We start from the raw sequence: 19745 nt of genomic DNA on the forward strand, positions 1-19745 counted from the left end.
CGGACACGCTGACAGGGCTTTCGGCGGGGACCGAGCCCCCACAGCCGGACACGCTGACAGGGCTTTCGGCGGGGAACGAGCTCCCACGGCCGGGGCCGAGCGGCGGCCGCTCGGGCCCTCCGCGCTCGGCGGTGACGCGGCGGGGGCGGGCCCGGCGGGGCGGGCGGGCCCTTTTCTGGCCGTGCCGGGCGGCGGGGCCGCACTCCGGCCGGGCCGCGGCAGCCCCGGCGCAGCGGTGGCGGCTCCCGGCCCCGGGGTTATGCGCAGGGGCGATGTTCCTGCCGGCCAGCGCCAGGCTCCTCCCGCGCTTTGCGCGGAGCTCCTTCCTCAGCCGCCGCCTCCTCCTCCTCCTGCTGCTGCTGTGTCCCGGCGACGGGAGCGCGCCGCGCCGCCGGCCCGCGGGGCCGCCCGTGGTGCTGGGTAAGAGCCGGAGGGCGGCGGGGCGGGCGCTGCGGGGCCGGGCTGAGCCCGTCGGCCCCGGGCTGAGCCCGCCGGCCCCGTTACGCACCCCCGGCGGGGCGGCGCGGGGGGCCCGGGGCGCTGCGGGCTCGGTGCGGCCGCGGGGAGCGCGCCCCGCCCGCCGCCGGCAGTGCCCGGGCTCCGCGGGCACCGCGGGGCGCAGAGCCCGCACCGAGCGGCGGCTCCGCAGCTGCTCCGGCGCCGGCAGCTCGGCACGGCCCGGCCCGGCCCGGCCCGGCGGCGGGAGGTCAGGCCGGGGCTGCCTTGGCCTGGCAGCGGGCGGGGGACGGACAAGGCTCGCTTTAATACGCTTCGAACTCATTAAGTAACACCAGAGCATCCCTGCTTAAGTCTTTCCTCTCTATGAACCTTTCTGAAAGAGCTTGGAAAGAGATGTGGAAAGAGGAGAGAGTCCAGCAGTTAAATTACAAAAAATTTTAAAAAGGCCTATTTCATCATATAATGTGGGAAACGAGTATTTATTACTGGCCTGTGGTTTCACCTGTTAACACAAAATAAGTTTGTAATGAATATGCTGGTAATATTCATATAACAGTTAATAAGTAATATTTGTTAGTTGTTTTTTGTATCCATTGATAAGAAGACATAAATAAATTTTAAATGTTTCAACAACTTGTCTACTGAAACTGTAATTCTTAAGCATCCCAAGACAGCAAGTGCATTTGGTGGCAGTAATGTCAGTACTCAGTCCTGTGAATATATTCAGCATGCTGCATGTTCTTGTTATTGATTAACCTTGATGGTCGCAGTGGAAGAAAAACTTAGAAGATGGGAAAATATGGATTATCAGTGGCATGTTGTTCAGTTTAAGTTCTATTTCTTGGTAATAATTTAGGTTCTGATGGTGACTTTGTTACTATTGTTACAAACTTCTGATTTAGAAGGACGGACTCTAACACAGCATTTAAAAAAATGTTCTTGTTTTCTCAGGGAACAGTGTGTACAAATCCACAGTTCTTAAAAGGCTGCAGAACTGACTGACAGGCTGTGTGGATTTGGAGGTAGAAACTGCAGAAGAATGTCTTAAGAAGCAGGAGTTGAAACAGGAAAAATTCTTTGAATTCTGTCTGGGGAGGCTAGAAACAATCTTTTATGCCATCCTTCCGCTCTGTAGTGCTGGGATGTAGCAATAGGCCTTGGCACTTGCTCCAGTGCAAGCTTCTTGATGACAGCGATGTTTTAGTTGCTGATCCGATTTTGAATGCTATCTGGAAAGGAATCAAAGATTTAAAAACGATTCTACCATCAGTAACCCTTTGGAGAAAGGGTTACTGATGGTAGAAATGTAGATTTACTACTGATGGATCTACTGTGAGTATATGTGTTCCCTAAGGATGGTTTTAAGAACTGTGGCTGACCTACATTTCCTTAAGAGACATTCTGGTAAATACTGAGCACACATTCATCCAGAGTGCTTTACAACAGACTTTCTTGCTGTTACAGGGAATTTTCATCAAATGCTGCAGAACTTGCTTCTCTTAATGTTCTAGTCAGTCTGTGTTTTAAAATTTGCTGGATTTTTTGCTGCCCAGTCCTCATCCTTGTTGCATGTGTGACATGTTAAAATATGCTTTTTAGGAATTACTGTGATAAGGATGATGGAATGGCTTAGGAGAATCATTTAGGGAAGCATTCTAAGTGCTGGCTTAACACAGGTGTTTGGGGGAAAGGGAGAAAACCCCACATCACCTGAATACACAAAGGAAAAAGATTGAGACGTGTAAGGCTGCATTTTACAAGCTTGAGATGAATTTGGAGCCCATGCCAGGTGAGAATACAGAGTTGATTCTCCTGATTTATCAGACTGGCATCTAGACTCCTAATTTCTCATATAATTTCAGTTTTTTAAATAATTTTTTTATCTTATAGTAAACAGATTCTCGTGATCAAAACACTCACTCTTGATCTGTTTGGAGGTTAACACACCTTAGTAGAAAGGGGGATTAAGTTTTGGTCGTGCTCTGTGTGTGGCAAGTTGGCCACCTGAACTTAAGGAATAAAGAAAGAAGAAATGCTGTTTAAAGGAATGTTGTCAACCTAGTGATCACTTCAGAAATGTTTTGGGCCAGGGATGGTCACAAGACCCAGTGTAGCTTGCTCTCAAACTTTTTGTGTAATGACCCCACTTTGCAGTTGCAATCTGTGCTTACCCAAGTAACAGGGGAACTAGAGCAGAATCTTGCAAAATATGGAGTGTTGCTCATATATGGGTAACTTTTGTTCTGCTGCTCAGGTACTGACCAAACTGCTGCTTCGAGGAATCTCACATCTGAAAACAGCTGAGCTGCATGAATACAGCCGTGTCACTCTTGGCCCTAGCTCTGTGATGACAACAGCTCTCAGATTTGGAGAGCCCTCGGCTGGCTCAGGTGAAAGGTGTTTCTGTGGAACAGCTGTGCCAGTCTAGCAGCTCATTATTGCTCACCCAGCTTTCCTTGTACCTGTTGGTTGGCCACTTTGTGGAGTCCTTTGTCTTGCTAAAACATGAGGAAATGAGCCGGTGAGGAAGAAGTGATTAATTTTGTAGTTGAATTACTTTAATGGAGGAACTGGCACAAAGAAGAGTGGTGCCACACCACTTGGCTTAGGTTGTTTTTTAACCTGGTCTGTGCATCCTCGAGGTGCCTTAGTGGCAGGAGCCTGGAGTTCATGTTCGTTCATACCCAGGGAGCAACATCAGGGACCAAATTGCCATGGGTAGCAACTGAGAGCAAAATCCTGCAGTGCAATTGCTCAGTTTTTTTCTCTGAGATTAAATAAAAAAGCATTGAAGTGTATTAATATAATAGTGATATCAGAGAAGAAGAAACAGGTGGAACTCAAAACCTTACTTGCACAGCCTGCTTGAAGGCCTGATATTAGGCACAATGCTCATTAAAACCTAAGGTGATTGTCTCAGTTTTCCTTTCTCAAGTGTTTTGAGGGAAAAGAAGACTTATTATGATGCTCACTTGCTTTTATGCCTTTTAAAAAGTTTTCCATTTAGCCAGGATGCTATAATAATACAGAAAAAATTTTAAGGACCAAAATAACCCACTGAATGCTTCTGTTCTACTGAAATATCTACTAAAAATGTATATTACATATGTTCTGTGCAATTCTGCATATCTGCTTTATATTTAGGTGAACTATAATTTTTTAGACTTATCAGTTTGGTGATGTTCAACAGGCTTGTCTTTAATGCTCGTGTCAAGTAGTTTTTGTGGCTGTTATTGCTCCTTCATTCTCTCATATAGTCCATCAATAATCACTGCATACTATGTTGTGTCTTAGACATTTTTGGAGCTGATAACCCATCTTTATAAGATCAGTGTCAGATGCACTGAACTCTTTACCTTTTAAAGCTGACTCAACACAATAACTATATCAATGTTCTGATACCTTCTGCAAACAATTTGTTAGGTACTTGGCTAAAGTTTTCTAGAGAGACACCTAAATGAAGTTTGTTAATAATTGATTTACATGCAAAAGAGCTTTGCCTGTGAATTCCTGCTGACTGCTAATTGAGCTCTGTGTGTTTGTATGGTCAGCTGGCTAGATGTCAGGAGTGATTTAAATGTTTATGCCTCATGTGATCCAAGGTATCTGGAAGTATCATGTGAGACGTTGTTTGCTTTCTTGTTCCTAATTTTAAACAAGGCCTTTTCTGTGGCAGGCTGTGGAGTCTATGAGTTACTTCAAGGCATTCTTCTCAGAGACCTGCAGTCAGAGTTTAAAATTAATTTTCCTGGAAAGTTGGTTCATTTTGAAGGAATGATTAATTTATAGAACCAAGAAGATGACAGTTATTGGAGAAATAATACTCGTTAAAAAGTTATGATAGTTGATAAATATCCAAAGGCATTTGCATGTCAGATAAAAATAGTAAAAAAGTACCAACTGCTGGCCCTTTCTTTTTTTTTTCCTTTTTCCCCACATAAAAAATATCCTGGCTCCCCACCCTGTTATTCAATAGGTACCTTTTTACTTTTTTTTTTTTTTTTCTTAGGATCCTCATATTTGGACATTTGTTGAATGATCTTTTTTCTTTGTTATCTGAGCAGTCTTAAGGAAAGTCAATTTTAGGGTGCAATTTGCTTATTAATGTCTCTTGATGGGAGCTGTGAATCTGTCATTAAGGCTTAAGAATAGTGATAGGCAGGAGTAGGAATGTATCCTAAAGTTAATTGCTGCAATTCACAGTCGGTTATCTCTCTTAAACTCCGATGATATTTCTAAATGTGCTTTTCCATACAGTTTAATCATAGAAAAACTAGAGGGAAATCTACTAGTTTTGTCAGGGCACATGAGACCAAAAGATTAGCCAAGGGTACCATAAATACTGGAAGTGAATTTGGCTTCTTGAGGTATTAGATTAAGTTTTGTTGGGATTAGCATCTTTGTGAAAAACGAGGATGTGCTAGAACTAGAACACAAAATCTTATGGAAACACTTTTTTTTCTGCTGAATAAGAAATCTAATTTTTCCAAATGTTGCAGTTCTGAAATCAATAGAGGAATTACCCAGCTGCAAATTAGGGAAGCAGGGTACTGCCAAAGATCTTGTCTTGGACATCCAGTCTTAACTGGTGCTGATGTATTTTGCAGAACTTCACAAACAAGTTATTTTGGGGTCAGTCCGCAGGCTTTAAAAAGTTAAGAACTCTCTTTAATATTTCTAGCAAAAAGGCTCAGAAACGGCAGATATTGGTAGTTGAGAGGGTGAGGAGAAAAATTACATGCAGATTACTCTGCCTGCAGCTACATCCTCTGGATGGTCTGAAAACAAGGGAAAACGTGTTTTTCTACTGTTTTCAAATTCCACCATAGAAAATTTGGAAACTATGTCCTTAACCTACAGAATTAATCTTCAGTGTGATATTTTTTAACCTGTTACTTATAAAAAAACCATTTAAGTAGTTCTCCAGCCAAAATGTAAATCATTAACAGTGTTAAACTGGGTGGGTTGAGGACTGAAAAACTTGCATGTTTTTTTCCATAATCTCAAAACCAAAATTTGTATTTTGTTTCCTATAGGTTCATCATGAGCCATCTTCAGCTTGCAGAGTATACTTTAGAAAATAAAAAAGCTCCAAGGTGTGAATGATAGTGATTAGCAGCTTCAGTGTTCATATGGAGATGTAAACATGACAAAAACGTTTTTGTTAATCCCTGCTTTACAAACAAACAGGCATCACACTTCTACATGAGAATTTTTTTTAACTGCAGTTTTTATCTTTGCACAGGTAGAACTTGTCCCTTATCTTTTGTTTAGAATTGAAAAAAATGCCACTTTTCATCTTCTTTATCAACCCTTGGGTAAAAATCAGTAGGTCATGTTTCTCATCTTGCGTCCTGAATTGGAAAAGGAGCACAGCCTCTATCCTCCAGAAGCTTGAAGATAGAATATCTTAACTAAATGAAAGTTGCATTTAATCTAAAATCGTTCCATTAAGCCCAAGTGAAACTTTGTGCAGTTTCCTGCTTTCAGTTCTATTGTTGATAGGTGTATCTTGATTATAATCTGAAACTTCTTTGGCTGTGAGTTTTCCCTACTCTGAACAGGAGTGCTTGCGATTGATTGAGTGCAGTTAGGAAACCTCAGCAAGTTCTCCAAACTCTAATTCCCCAGATGTTTGTCTAAGTCTTTGAAAGGGTATCTTTGCTGGAAGAACTTTATTTTTACCTGAGGAAGTGAGATTCCAGGCTAGAACAAGATGTCACTCCTCTTTGTTTTGCGTTGAAACTGAAGACAAAATCAACCCGTTCTGTCCTTGGCAGGTCTGCCGCTGAAACTGGCCAGTCATGAAAGATTGATATAAATAGAATTACGTTCTGTTCCTTTTCCAATTAAAAGCACTGATACAGCAGAGGCACGAGACTGGAACAAGTTGTTGCCTCAGTTTTCTAAGCAATTACTAAGAAGGATTTTGTGAGGTTACAAGACTGAACTTCGGTAAACTCTTTCTGGGGTGTGATGCAATGCTGTAATCTCCCTTACTATGCTTTCCAGTATATCAGAGTCCTTGAAATATGACCTAAAATAAACCATGATCAGCTACTGGGCCTTTTAACATTTCACTTAAGGTGACAAAAAATAAAGCCCCTAAAAACCTAATGAGAAAGTAGAAGTAGTTAATAAAGAAATCCTGAGGTACATCTTGTGGTTGGACATAACGTGCAGTGGTTGGAGGTTGTAAGAGTGTGGTTATGAAGTTTTGGCCTTTTTCAGTTCTGTAATAAGTTTTTTTTCTAAAAGCACATCTGGTTTTCCAGTTAAATTAGGCATTCTGCTAAAAGATATTATCTCTTTCCTTAAACCATTGCTAAGTATCTGTGTATTATAGAACTTGAACTGTTTTGATTACATAGTTTACTGGGGGATAGGGGGGAACAAATGTATGGGTAGACCTGTATTTAAAAAAGATGCAAATACCCAAGACTCTTTCCTCCAAGTCTTTCCTTTACAAAGGAAAAAATAGTAAAACTGTTGTTGCCAAAACCTGAATGTAAAAGATATGAAATTGCATTTTTACATTGTTAGCCAACTGTCTTGTGTTGTAAAAGTCTGGTCTTATGTGAAGAATGGAAGATCAATAATATAAATGGATCTTTTACTTTTTACATTTCTAATGTCAAATTGATTGCAGGCAATGTTTAAAGAGAACAAAGACTTGCATGTGCAGTTGTGATGCTCTGGAAAAAAAGTTCTTTTAGAAAGATTCAGTTTGTACTTGAAAGCACGGATAAGTTTGTTAATGTCCTAGACAATCTCTTTTTTCTTACTCACGGCCTTGCATGCTCCTGTATAGTTTGCTCTTTGAAGTTAGGAGCTGTTAATCCAGAATCATTCTACATTTTGGTTTCTTAGCTTATGAGCTTTGAAAATAGATAAATATTTTCAGTGGAAAATGTCTGTGTAGTACCTTCTTCTCATAGTAGTATTTTTTCTCCAGTTACAAAACCTGATGGTGTCTCTGGATGCAGTGATAATGCATATACAGGCTGCAGTATTTAGCTGTGTATACTCCAATAGAAAATGTTACATGCTTTAATTAACTGTCTCCTTTTTGTATCTATCTCACCTTTTTATACTTTCCAGTTCCGGGGGACTTAGGTAATCAGTTGGAAGCAAAGTTAGATAAGCCATCAGTGGTGCACTATCTCTGCTCTAAGAAGACTGACAGTTATTTTACACTCTGGCTGAATCTAGAATTGCTTCTGCCTGTCATCATTGACTGCTGGATTGATAATATCAGGTAAGATCAGAAATGTTGCTCTTTGCAGTTACATCCTTTCCTTAGGCTGACAGGCAGAATGGCTGCCTTTAACTTCCTTGTCTGATTCAAGACCAGTGAGAGAAATGACTTGGAATTCTGCTGGGTAGGCTAACAGGGTGGGTCTGAAGATGTGGCTCTGTTGCATCTGAGGTAGCTGTAATTGCTGGTGAGGAGCAGAGGCTCTCTTAGTTTCTTCCACTTCCTCTTCTACCAGTGACTCAATGTAGGTTTGAGCACTTGTTAGACACCACTATGGCCTTATCTCAAGAAGGAGGTTTTCTGCCTTTTTTTTTTTTTTTTTTTTTTTTTTTTTTTTGCCAAGCAATGGGACAAGAGGAAATGGGCAGAAACTGATGCCCAGGTATGGGAAGTTCCACCCAAAATAGTTTGGTTTTAAAAATTGCTTAATTTAAAGCTTTCACACTATTTAATAATTCAATCTGCTTTATTAGTATTCCTGTAAAAAAGTTATGGATGTATGTATGAAAACAAGAAATAATTAGCTGGTGCAATTAAAAACTATTGTGTTGGCATGTTGCTCTTTTATGAATGTAGTGAGCTGTTGTAAAGCAGTCTGCTTTGTCTTGCCCTGTGCCATATGGATTAGAGAGACTCTTGTTAAGAGATTTGTGCATCAGTTTAGATTCTTAGACTCCATCTAGGGGCAAAAACTTGCATTCCGAAATAGCAATTGTATTGATATGGTACTAAAAAACAAGCCAACCCCCAACTATAATAATAGGGGTTAAAGAAATAAACTTCTGACTCAATGTTCCAGATTCTTCACATCCTAGGTTGATTTGAAAAGTATCTACATAACACTCAATGCTTCAATATGTTTCCTGAGGTGCCAGTTGTTATTAATCATGAAATAAAGTATTCCTTTATGCTGGTATGGGTGTTTCTAGTTAAATAGAACTTAATTATTATTAGGTAGGTTAATATTTTTGATATCTGATTTGATAGGTATTTTATGTCCTACTGCCACATTCTTATGCTCTTTATAAATTTTTTCCATTTTAGTGCTTGACGCAAAGTCAAATGGTGTAGAACTATAAAAAGTAGCTTATATTTTAAAGATGAAGTTCAGTCACATTTCCATCTACTCAGTTTTACGGAGACAAAATGTCTTAGATTCTGCACATAAAGCATTGAAGTAATTAAAGTAATTGTTTGCATTGTATAAGCTCTTAGCCATGAGAGTACTCCGATCATGTCTGCCTGGGTTGGGTTTTTCCTCCTTCTGAGTAACAGCACTTAAAAGTTCTTGTACTGCACTCAGAATGTAATGCCCAGCGTAGTTGAGGGTTGTCATGTGGCAATAAAACATGTTTCATGGCTTTTTTCTTTGTTTTCCTTCCCCAGGCTGGTATATAATCGAACAAGTAAGGTTACAGAACCACCAGATGGAGTGGATATCAGAGTCCCAGGATTTGGGCAAACCTTTGCCTTGGAATTTCTTGACCCAAGTAAAAGGAGTGTTGGTATGTACAAGCTGTGTCTGGAGCGCTTTGCCACTTGGAGGGTTTTTATAGTTTGTCTTTATGCAACAAGCTTCTGAAATATGATTTCAAATTACAATTCTGTGAGCTCACTTGGCTTTTAAGAGTTTGCATTGCATTGTATTGTTGTTGTTGGGGGTTTTTTTGTGGTTTTTTTTTTGTTTTTTTTTTTTGTTTTTTTTTCTTTTTTATTTGTTTTTTGTTTTGTGGCCTGATAGGTTGAGACAAGAAGATTCCATGTTATTTAGGGTTGTGTCAAATCTGAGTTTGGTGGATGAAATCTGAGTAGGCATATTGAGGACAGATGCTTTCTGAAAATTCTTTGACAGAAGCTTGACAAGCAAAACTGAAATAAAAGCACGAGTTCTGAGTAAGATGTTCTTTGGCCTTAGGAATGGGTTAATTGGGTTGGGAGATATGGTACCACAATGTGTAGCTCCTTGTATTTTGCTGGTGTCAGAATAATTATTATTTGCATTTGGGCTGCAAAAGATTTCTGCATTAATGTGTTAGCAGGGTTTTTGTTTGGTGCTTTTGTAGAAGTCATGTTTCAGAAAACACTGAGTTTTGTAAGTTGCTGTTTGCTGTGGCTGAAGACTGGAGCAGTTGAATAGTCAGTAATGCACGGAGCTTCACATGCTGCATAACATGGATCTGTTCTTTCAGGGCAGTGACGTGCTCGATGATCTGCACTAGGTCACTCTTATAACTAGAACAGGGCTATGATTAAATTCCCCACTTGAGGCACTGTATGACAAACATTCAAGACTAATGAGTGAGGTTCTGCTCAAGACTTAAATATGACTCTGATGTTCAGTGGACTGTTCTGACACTGTTACTGGTTACATTTAGTCCCAGTAATACTTTAATCCTATGTGTCAAACCTTGTAATAAGTAACATCTTTCAATATGCAGTGTGCAACTGTTTCCCTTTTTGCTATTAAAGCTTTATATTCAGTTACTTAAGTCTTAGTCCACTACCCCAGAGATTTAAAAAAAAATAGTTTTGGGGCAGTTTCCATAGTTCTGCCCTGGGGTACATGGTAAGCATTTGTTTCCAAGATGTTGGTGAAGTCCAGGCCAACTGTTATACCCTACCCGATGTTAATTTGCAATCAGCAAAAGCTATGACTCTGACAAAAACCCCTCAGAAATTATGTTGCAGTTCAAAGGGTAAACTTTTTTCTGCTGAGTGAAATTTATCCACTTTGTGTATACAACATTTGGCTGCCAAAATCTTTGAGAGGTCTGCCAACTAGTAAGAAATTTTAATAGTGATATTCTCTCAATTTTGGGGGATAGTGAGCATAACTCATTTTGTTTGATATGCAATATGCTTTCTATATTGTGAAAGGCAAACTGGATGTTTAATGTGTACATGTGGTGTCAGAGATAATGTCTCTGGAACTTTGTTTTGCAGTAGTGTCTGCACTTCTGCTTCTCACACTAACCTTGTTACTCTTCTGTTTCTCTTATCTGATATTTACAGGAAGTTACTTTTATATGTTGGTGCAGAGTTTAGTAGATTGGGGCTACAAACGTGATGAAGATGTAAGAGGAGCACCTTATGACTGGAGAAAGGCACCAAGTAAATAATATACTGTTACTTTAACAAAATTTTGACTCTCGTAGCCAGCAAATAATGTATTGAATTTCTTCTCCCATCCTTCACAATTGTATCTGAAAACTTAGTTTAGTTTAGTTCTTGGGGCCTGGGTACTCCTGGGTGCAAATGAAAGCTCAGCATTGTGGTTTTGGGATTTTTTTCTTCTTTAAACAACTTGCTACTTAAAACTTGCTTAAAACCAGAACAAAACAACAGAACAAAACCAATTTCACCAAAGCACGTGCACGCAAAACCCCCAGCCCTCCCACTTAATATTGGAATTTCTAAGGTCTGCATTATTAATTTCACAGACAGTTCAACACAGTTATTTAAAGGGTTATTTTTTTAAAAAAAAATCTCAGCATTCACAGTGAATAACTACCACTGTGTAATCTGTATGTCTTAGATGAGAATGAAGACTATTTTGTGGCACTTCGCAAGATGATCGAGTCGCTGTATGAGCAGTATGGCAGCCCCGTTGTCCTGATTGCCCACAGTATGGGCAATATGTACACGCTGTACTTCCTCAACCGCCAGCCTCAGGATTGGAAGGACAAGTACATCAAGGATTATGTGTCATTAGGGGCACCCTGGGGAGGAGTGGCTAAAACTCTCCGTGTGCTGGCCTCAGGTGGGTAATTTGAGGCTTTGCCCTGTGTTTTGTGTGTAGTGCACATTTACTAATGAGACTGCAAGACTGCAGGATGAGAGTTTAAGGTACCATGAAGGGAAAAATACTTTTTTTGGTAAGTGATGACAACTTGATGTTTCAAGCCTTGCAACCCAACTGTTATGTTTCATATTTGTGGGGGTGGACTGAGATTTCTCACATCCTGTAACCAGGATGTGCTTTCTCCCTTCTTGACCTCTCCTGACCTCTTTTCAGCAGATTGTTGTGTTGTCGGATGTTTGGCCTGATGCCTTCTCTTCCTGTCCCTTCTGTCACCAGCCTGATTGCTCTCTGTTCTGTATGGCAAAGCTACCAAGGACCCCAGAGCGTTCAGCAGTTTCCTTTGATTAACCTGCTTGAGGTTAGCATTAAAGGAAATTTGCAGAGATGGTGGGGAACTGGTGTCCACAGTGTAAATGTCAGGTGAAAGTTATAACTCTACAGATTAGGAAAGTGGATCTTTGAGGTCTTGGGTTTAGCACACTGGATATGCCAGAAACTGAAAAACAAAACAAAAGAACCAAAAAAAACCCAACAAAACAAAACACCCAAAAAACACAAAAAAAAAAAACCCCAAAAACCCCCCAAAACCAAAAAAAAAAATCCAACAACAACAAAAAAAATAAAGCAGCATAATGTACTTCTCTAAGTAACTGAAAATGACTATGGGAAATGTTCACTTACCCCATCACATGATACCATAATTACATCATGTGCTTTGACATTTAGTTCTTGATGTTTCTGGCTTGGTTTTGTAGCTTGTCTCTGACCTGTTAGCTTTGGATATCCACTATCTTCTTCCTAATCAAAGCTGACATCAGAAATTGGACTTCATCAAAATGCAAAACACACAGCAAGAGCCAGCCATGCATGGACAGAGCAAAGAATACTTTGCTTAGCAAAGGCATTTGATTGTGAACAGTCGTGCACTACTCCATTACTAATTAGAAAACTTGACTCAATACAAACATCCAATTTACACATTGTTAAAACTGTTGAAATGCCACTGTAAAAATCGATTTCCATTTTCCCACAGGCTTTGTCTGACATATTTGCTTGCTATAGAAGTGGCAAGAAGTGAACAATGTTAATGTGACCCTCATAAAATTACATGATTATATAAAATTCCATAGTCTCATATCTCTGTTTAATCCAACTTTTGTGCTTCATACCTTATCTGTGCTTTATAATGCATCTCAAGCAAAGTGGCTAGTTCTATTAATGCATAATAAATAGCTAAATTTCTACTAAAATGTAGTCAGTCGTATTTTAATCTGTGTATCTGTTGTATTAAACTTCCATGTTTTTGAGCGGAAGTTTAAGAATCATGTGGGAAAGTTACTTGGGCAAACACAGTATCAGAATCTATAGTTTTAGGCTGTTTCTGTCTCAAATATCCCTAGTAAACCACCACCACCAGCCCACGGACTGCATTAGCCTATTTAAGAGTTTCTAAAGTTGTCAGGGTGAGTATACTGAAGAATTGTTGCTTTAAAGAAAAATACTGCATTTCAGCAGGAAAGACAAGGCACTCTATGAATGCATTCTTTCTGCTGCCATTCCTGTTTATATATGTGATGCCAGGACCTTCATGTCCAATCCACAGCTGTGTTATCAAAGTGATCAACAGTACACAGGTGGAATTGTTTTCTGGAGATTTCTGTGGTACTTTCAGCTACTTGTACTTGAGCTTTGCTGGATCCCACTACAGTGGGCAAAGAACACAAAGTTCACAGTGTTTGTTTCTACTGCTAACATGTTGAAATGTTAGCTGTTAGCAGTGTCTTCCTTACACCTAATATGTTTTGTTGTGACTGATGTGTCTCATGACTTAAATGTGGTGTTGGCCATCCTGTACTTCCTCACTTATGAGAAAAGTAAAGGATTTGCGAAGCACTTTGTAACAGTTCTGTAAGAGAAGACTGGGATAGTCAGGTTCTGTGTTTGTTTATTCTACTGGAAATAAATCTTGTACACATTCCTTTAATTGTTCAGTTCAGAACTTGGGCCTTTGAAAACTGCCATGAAATGTTTAGTAGCTTAGTGGTGAGGGTGCACAGTGAAGTGGTTACACCACACGGGATCATGAGACCCATTTTTCAGGCCCTTTGTGATTCTTGCTGTGCATTTGAGTTTTCTTTATCTGTTTCAGACTAGCGATGTCTCCGTATAGTCCTCCCTAAGATGGCACTACTGTGCTTTGTGTCTTCTTGCTGAAGCAATAGTGCCACCCCATGGAATTGAAATAGCACCAGAGTATATTTTTCAGGAATAGTGGTTTCAGTTGCAGCGTTTCAGTTTTTATGGCATGGTTGACCTGGACCACTACATGCTGTAACCACCTGGATCTAATAATGGAAAATAAAATTCAAAGTTCAGCTGACAAAAGAATTGAGGTGTGACAGCCACTGTGATAATGAAAACAAACAAGGGATATAAACTTCATTCTGTCTCAGGGTGTTTTTTTTTTTTTTTTAGTAATCACTGTATTATTAAGCAGCTTTTGATTTTATGAAGATGGAAGAACAATTGTTAAAATATGCAGAAAGGTGCATATAAATTATCACTTAGTCATGTGTTAGTTTAAGCCATTTGTTTCAGTCATTCATCAACTCATATTTAAATTTTGGAAGTTATTAAAAGTCAGTTTACAGAAGTTAATTTACAAGAGAGTCATAAATGAGGAAAAACTTTTCAAATTGTCACTGTAAGCCAGGGGAACAAACTTACTATTCCTGTTATCACCATGAGTGCTAGTAATTGCTGCTGATTAAGATTGATGTCTTGCTTTTTGGATAATGAAATTCCACTTGTTTCCCCTAAGGTGACAACAACAGAATCCCTGTTATCAGTTCCCTCAAGATCAGAGACCAGCAGAGATCAGCAGTTTCCACGAGTTGGATGCTGCCCTACAACTACACGTGGCCTCCAGACAAGGTGTTTGTAAGCACACCCACAGCTAACTACACTCTCCAGGATTACTGGAGGTTCTACAGGGACATTAACTTTGAGGATGGCTGGCTGATGAGGCAGAACACGGAGCACCTGGTGTACAGCATGACCCCGCCCGGGGTGCGCATCCACTGCCTGTACGGCACCGGCGTGGACACCCCTGATTCTTTCCATTACGAAACCTTTCCTGACAAAGAGCCCAAGATTTTCTACAGCGATGGGGATGGTACAGTGAACTTACAGAGTGCCTTGCAATGTAGAAAGTGGGTGGACAAGCAAAAACAGGAGGTGGTGATGTTTGAGCTTTCAGGAAACGAGCACATTGAAATGCTGTCCAATGATACTACTATCTCCTATGTGAAAAAGCTGCTCTTTGATTTGTGATAACCTTGTGTTGATAGTTATTTTCCTCACCTGTGATGCCTTCCCTTAAATATGGGGAAATGCCTTTTAATCCCTTGATATTTGAATTATTTATTTTGCTTTTTTAAAAGGTTGTGTTCAAGTTGTTTCGTGTTCTAAAGTATCGTTTGTCTCTGATTTGTGTTTATGATGCTTCCTGGTATTTTCACCTTCTGCAGATTTTGTCAAATATGCATTTTGGTGCCTCTGGTGTGTCCAGTGGTCATACAGACTTCCGTTTGGAGATTGTACAGCCCCTTGCACATACCACATGGAGTCATAGATCCCAGAGTTTCTTTGTGTGGTCTTTGCAGGTTTGGAGTGGAAGGCTAGGAAGGATGGCAATTTTGGATGCCCAAGGGAATGTTATTAACAGTTTGCAAACACAGTGAACTTTTTAAAGGGTCTTGCACATCCTGATCCACAGTTCCCAGTCGATTAGTTTGTAAATGTGCAAATCTACTACGTAAAATAGGAAAGAGGTCTACCTGGAACTGTGCTACCATTGTTGTAATCCAGACTTTTATTTATTACAGCCTGGGGGGGGGGATGATAGATGTGTGAATTACTTGAAGCTTCTTTATTGGGTGCCCTGCTGGGTTATTTTAGAAAGAAGAAATCGTTTGCTCATCAACTTCTAGACTCCCTGACCACATACAGTCTGGGGTCTGAGGAATTCTCAGCCTGTGCTTTATTTCTCAATGAGGGAATGAAGCTAAACTGTGATTGCTGCTTGTAATAACTGTAGCAGTGTGGAGTAGCACATAAATCAAAGCTAATTGAATACTGGTAAACAATCTATAAGATATGGAATTGCATTTCTGGGTGGAAAACAACCTCCTGAAGTGGAAATGATAATGGATGGTGGGCGGTATTTAAAGAAAAGTGAACTTCTGAAATGGAGTGGGGAATGGAAGCCAGCATAATGTTGTATGGAGTATAAACCTTGTTCTCAGTCAAATACTTTGGCTGTGATCCAGTTACCTGACTAAGCAGTGATTAGATCAACATTGCATTCCACTGAAAAGAAATTTTTTGCTTTAGGACTAGAAGTAATTTGCTGTAGATTACAAGTTTCGTTTTTGCTGTTTCAAGAAGTTGGGACACGTGGTTCTTTAAATGTTTCTATAAATTGCTGAACATGCAATTCTGTAAATTCCTACAGTGTTGTTTTTCTCAATGTTAAAATAGTAATTTCAGCTCTGACCTCCACAGAAGTGCTGGCCTAAAGGCCATCACATTTACCACCATGATTACAGAAGTCCTGTTGGAGAAAGAGTTACACTCAAAAATTCTCTTGCTTGCTTTAAAACCAGTCACCCAGTTAGACAGCACTTAAGTTTTCTGAAAACACAGCTTTGAATGCTTTCAAAATGCTAGGTTCTCCAAGAAAAATATTTTAAGAGTTTCAGAAACTCATCAAACTATGAGGGATTCATTACTTAAGAAACAGAAGTTGTCTAAAGGCCAGAGTTTTAACTATTTTGGTAGCATGCCTAAAATGTTTTCTGCCATTGGACGTATCAATAAGATGTGTTGAATTGATGGGCTTGAACTCTTGCTATTGTAGAATGGAACCAGGAGGTAGTTTTAAGGCTTAAGTTTTAATTCAGAAACCTCTTGTTAATTCAAAACAATTTGAACTAGGGTCATCAATAAGCTAAATATCTTACTAGGGTAAACTTCCTTATGTAGCTTTATTTCCCCTTCTGCATTTTTTCCTAGTGCTTGTGTGGAGGGACTTTTCCTGATTTTTAAAATGGATCATTAATCTTGTCCTCACTTGCACAGGACCCTACAGTCCAGCAGCAATATTCCCTAGACTTTTCCAGAGTAAGGACTGAGTTGCCCACAGCCTATGTAATGTGAAATTGTTGAAATGAAAAAAAAACAAAAAACAAAAAAGAAACCCGCAACCAATCAACCTAAACAACCAATGCCCCCAAAATAAGTAAACCCTACAACAACAAAGGGGGGGGGGGGGAAAAAGCCCCACACCCCTTCAAAAAATCACCAAAAATTGCTTTAGCCAAGTGATCTATTTTATGCAGGGCTTGTCAGCTGGATAAGCTTCAGGCTTGTGTTCCAAGACTGCTCGAAGATGATAAAGCTCTTCCTAGGTCTGACTCAATTTTTGAATTAATGGCTTTTTGAATAAATTACAGAAAACAGCTAATCACAATCTGTATTTCTTGCTGAAGGAGAATGCCTGTTAATAAGCACTGGATTGAGTGGAGCTGGAGGCTGTATTGCAGGGTACCAACATAGACATCAAGGGCTGAAAAATGAGAAAACAATGTAGGTAAACAATTCTTAACCTGATCTGGAGGATGTTTGTAAGATTCATTTGGATCCTTACCCATTAATAAGTAGCATTTTCAGTCTCATAGCAAAAATTTAGCTGCAGGCGTTTTTTGTGATTCGAAGTTCCAAAATACGTGATTCAAAAAATGCTTGTTCTCTTTCCTCTTTTTTTCTTTAGTACTTTTAAAATACACTTTTTGTGACCTAAAAGAAGAAAAAAAGCACAACTTTTTTATTTTCTAATTTTGGCAACCTAGTACTGTGTTTCTGGGATTAGTTGGCTGTATGTTTTAACCTGAAGATTTCTAAACCAGTTTTCCATTAGTAGACAAGCCCTAGAGTGTCTCCTTAAACTTGTGATAGTTAATGTGGTAAAATGAAGCTGAAGGTTTTTCAAGGCTTTTGTTTGTTCTGTTGTTTGTCACTATAAAGCCTCGTTGTACTGTTGTAAAGAAATGTGTGTACCTGGGTTCTGAGTACTGTGTGAGAGCAAACACAGCACCTCTGGTGTTCTTTGATTGGATGTGGTGCATCTGCAGGCTGTAGTTTTATGTCCAGAAACTGTGTGTGTGGGGGGAGGGTGTTATTTTTTTTTTTCACCCTACCAAATGATCATCAACCCTTTCATTTGCAGTTTCTTGCATGTTAGGATGCAGCTCTCATTGAAGAGTGTTGCTGAAATGGAAGCACTGCACTCTGCTTGTGAGGAGTGGCTGCTCTGTGCAGCAGCTCCTCTGCAGGGACAGTCCTGAGCATTGCTGTCACAGACCTGCTGCAGCCACGGGCATTGAGCTGTCTCAAATCCTGTGGGGGAGAGAGGTCTGGAAAAAAATCTTTAAGGAGAATGTGGCACTTTGATAAGAGGATTAACTCAGGTGCTTTGCCACGCTGCACAGCTGAAATGTCTGAATTCACTGATGTATCTTTGTTATACCTAAAGCATTATGTGTCTCTTTCCCTGATTTTTACTTAGTTTTATTCTTCCAGGATATTTTCAGAAACCAAAACTAATCTTGAGGACCAAATGTGTTTCTTATTTTTGACAACATGTATAGAAGATGCTGAAGAAGCTTTCAGCTGTCATTGTAGTACTTCTGAAGAGGTTCAGAGTCACTATGTGATTCTGTATAAAAACAGAAAGCTTCAATAACTAGCAATAATTGCAAAGGATTTGCAGACCAAAGGAAGGAATGTTTGGTATTAAGGTAGTTCTTGGAGCACAGTGTGTTCAAGGCCCTCTTAAATTCAGGGAATGTTTGGCAGTGACTTTGCTGCTCTACACTAATCAGTATTTTGTACAGAACATATTCTGAGGCCTGGCATTTTATATGTTCTTGTGTATGAATGTGTTCAATAGATTTTGAATATTTTATTGTCAGATTTGATAATATAATAAAGTTGATCTAATACAGAATGTCTCCTGTTGTGAATAATGTGCTGTCTCAGTTCTCAGAGGAAATGAAAACTTGCTGCTGTTTTTCTTCCCTAAAGATGTTTGGTGTCTCTCACTGTAATTGCTTCTTGCCTAATCTCCCAAATGCGCCTACTGTCTTGTGGTACATTTGGAGTTGGCTGTTAATTGTTCTTGAATTTATGGAGGTGGGGGATTGAAACTATTCAGTTTCTTTTTGCTTGCATCTTACTTGCTTTTCTTATGTTTAAAAAAAGTCCTCAGGATGCCTTATAATTCTGCTCAGGTAATTATTTTAAAATTAGTTCCTCAGTCATGAAGTGTTTTAAATTAAATGCCTGCAGTTGCCTTTGTATCGTTGGTTTCCAAACGGATCCACAAACCCATGCATGATGAGTTTTATAGTTGTGTAAAACAATCTCTTTCCAATCAGAAATAGTGCATTGTGGCTCTGAAGAAACTGTAATGCTGGACAGTGATTCTGTGACCATCCGGGGTTTTTTACATGATAAAGACCGTAATAGCAGTTGTGTTAGTGACTGCTGTTCCTCTCTGTGCCCTACATGCACTGTTTGGGCTTCTTGTCTCAGTGCAGATCTTGTTCACACCTGCCTCAAGGTTTGTGACCCCATATGATTGCAGGAAAAAGGGGAATGTGGCCTTCTTCCAGCTCCCTGTCAATATGGGGAAGGTCCTGCACTAAAGCCACGTGCCTGTTGCAGGAAGCTGAGAAGGCTGAGAGCACAGGGAAGAGGAGGCCAGGATGATGATAGGCCTGGCAGAATGATGCAAAGCCTTGAGAGAGAGACACGTGGTCCATTGCTGGATTATAGGTGTAACTCTGGAGTTAGCACGGCTTGTGCAACCTTCAAATAACAGCATTACAGTTGTAGATTGATGCTATTTTGCTCTGCCACCTTAAATGATTTCATTAATGATGGGATTGCAGTTTTGAGAAATGATGTTGACTTTCTGTCGATTTAGTTGTGGTTTGCCTCCAGAGCTCTAGATTAATAGTTTGCTTTGCTTTAAGAATAATGTCCTTTGTGGTCATTCAGATCCACAAATGAGTTAAGTGGAATACTTAGCTCCCAGATCAGCATCCCTTAAGCAAAACCAGAATGTAGCCCAGGAAATGCAAGAAATGAATATGCAATGTT

At 39.9% G+C, this 19745-nt stretch overlaps 1 protein-coding gene across 1 annotated transcript; it reads left to right on the forward strand.

Moving 5' to 3' along the window:
• The first annotated feature begins 215 nt into the window (after positions 1-215).
• On the forward strand, positions 216-18588 carry PLA2G15 (phospholipase A2 group XV). Its single transcript, XM_066194345.1, has 6 exons — positions 216-420; positions 7561-7717; positions 9104-9222; positions 10730-10828; positions 11253-11477; positions 14341-18588. The coding sequence occupies exons 1-6, from the start codon at positions 273-275 to the stop codon at positions 14850-14852; spliced, it is 1260 nt and encodes a 419-aa protein (XP_066050442.1). The 5' UTR covers positions 216-272; the 3' UTR covers positions 14853-18588.
• Positions 18589-19745: the final 1157 nt, after the last annotated feature.

This window comes from Chamaea fasciata, unplaced genomic scaffold, assembly GCF_029207755.1.
Source record: "Chamaea fasciata isolate MVZ Bird 193981 ecotype frontalis unplaced genomic scaffold, bChaFas1.0.hap1 SCAF_12, whole genome shotgun sequence".
Lineage (NCBI taxonomy): Eukaryota > Metazoa > Chordata > Aves > Passeriformes > Sylviidae > Chamaea > Chamaea fasciata.

Coding starts and splice junctions, on each gene's coding strand:
- PLA2G15 (XM_066194345.1), top strand. CDS start 273: ATGTTCCTGCCGGCCAGCGCCAGGCTCCTCCCGCGCTTTGCGCGGAGC. Junction 421..7,560: donor GGGGCCGCCCGTGGTGCTGG/GTAAGAGCCGGA, acceptor TATACTTTCCAG/TTCCGGGGGACTTAGGTAAT. Junction 10,829..11,252: donor TGACTGGAGAAAGGCACCAA/GTAAATAATATA, acceptor TGTATGTCTTAG/ATGAGAATGAAGACTATTTT.